This window comes from Perkinsus marinus (genome assembly GCF_000006405.1).
Source record: "Perkinsus marinus ATCC 50983 genomic scaffold scf_1104296951554, whole genome shotgun sequence".
In the NCBI taxonomy this organism is placed as follows: Eukaryota; Perkinsozoa; order Perkinsida; family Perkinsidae; genus Perkinsus; species Perkinsus marinus.
Window position 1 is genome coordinate 1 of NW_003209237.1, and position 1,023 is coordinate 1,023.

The window sequence follows — 1,023 nt, forward strand, 5'->3', positions numbered from 1 at the left end:
TAGCTGATGTTGTTGTTGTTGTTGTTGTTGTTGTTGTTGTTGTTGTTGAAGTTCGTAATTAGCAATTGGTACGATGTAGTTGGTCCTACTGTGTTGCGTTAACAGTTGGAGTATCAGATTTTTGATTTGTAGGTATTTGTCATTGTGATGGTAACGGAGGATCACCATCATCACGAGTTGCGGGGGAGGAAGAGATATCGAATAGAAAAGTTCATCAGTATGAATATTATGCTTCGCTCCGCTGAGAGTTAAATTGACGAGTAGGTGAGGGAACGTACGGTAAGGTGTTCTTGGCCAAGGACCTCTCCAATGGCGAGGATGTCGCAATAAAGAGGCTGAAGACGGCAGCAGCATCGGCTGGTGAGCGGGTTGGGAGGGAAAAGATGACGAGATGTGCATGCGTGCAGGGACAAGTGGTGGTGGCATTGGAGGAATACACTTTACGTGTATCAGGGAGATGAAGGTCATGAAAGCTGTTCACAGCGAGAATGTCATGTCGTTGGTCGATGTAATAATCCTACGGTCATTTTGTCGCGCGCCACGAAAATGTAGACCATTTGCTCCTCGGGGCATCAGAATTCTGCAGAGTTTGCCTGATACATGGAAGAGTTGCTCTTTCATTCAACCATGATTGCCAATGTTGGAGGCTAAGCTGAATACCTGAATATGATCATGTTTTTGAGACTCGCTATTATACCCTACAGGTGTTCTCCTGAAGGAAGTCATCGTAGTAGGTTTTCGCATCAATTAACGAGGATGAGGCATCAGCTGAGGAGTCGGCATCTACGGCAACCCCTAGGCACAAACAACCTCAATTGTCATTGGTCATGAAGTTCATGCATTGTGATCTGAAGAAAGTCCTAAGTAAATTATTTTAGCGGAGCGAAGCGTTTCAGGAATGGTAATTTTCAGGTTCGAGGAATGTTACTTTATCTTTACCATGTATTAAGGCTATGGTATACCAAATAGTGTCGGCGTGAAGCTCTCATGATGTCTGTCGTCATCGGGATCTGTCATCTGGCA

General features: G+C 44.7%; 1 protein-coding gene across 1 annotated transcript; it reads left to right on the forward strand.

Moving 5' to 3' along the window:
• Positions 1-264: 264 nt before the first annotated feature.
• Pmar_PMAR010784 (cak1, putative) lies at positions 265-980 on the forward strand (the record flags this gene model as incomplete). Its single annotated transcript, XM_002777514.1, has 4 exons — positions 265-360; positions 408-508; positions 735-864; positions 913-980. Coding segments are annotated over 4 exons (395 nt in total), but the record flags the coding sequence as incomplete, so codon positions are not given.
• Between the last annotated feature and the right edge of the window lie 43 nt (positions 981-1,023).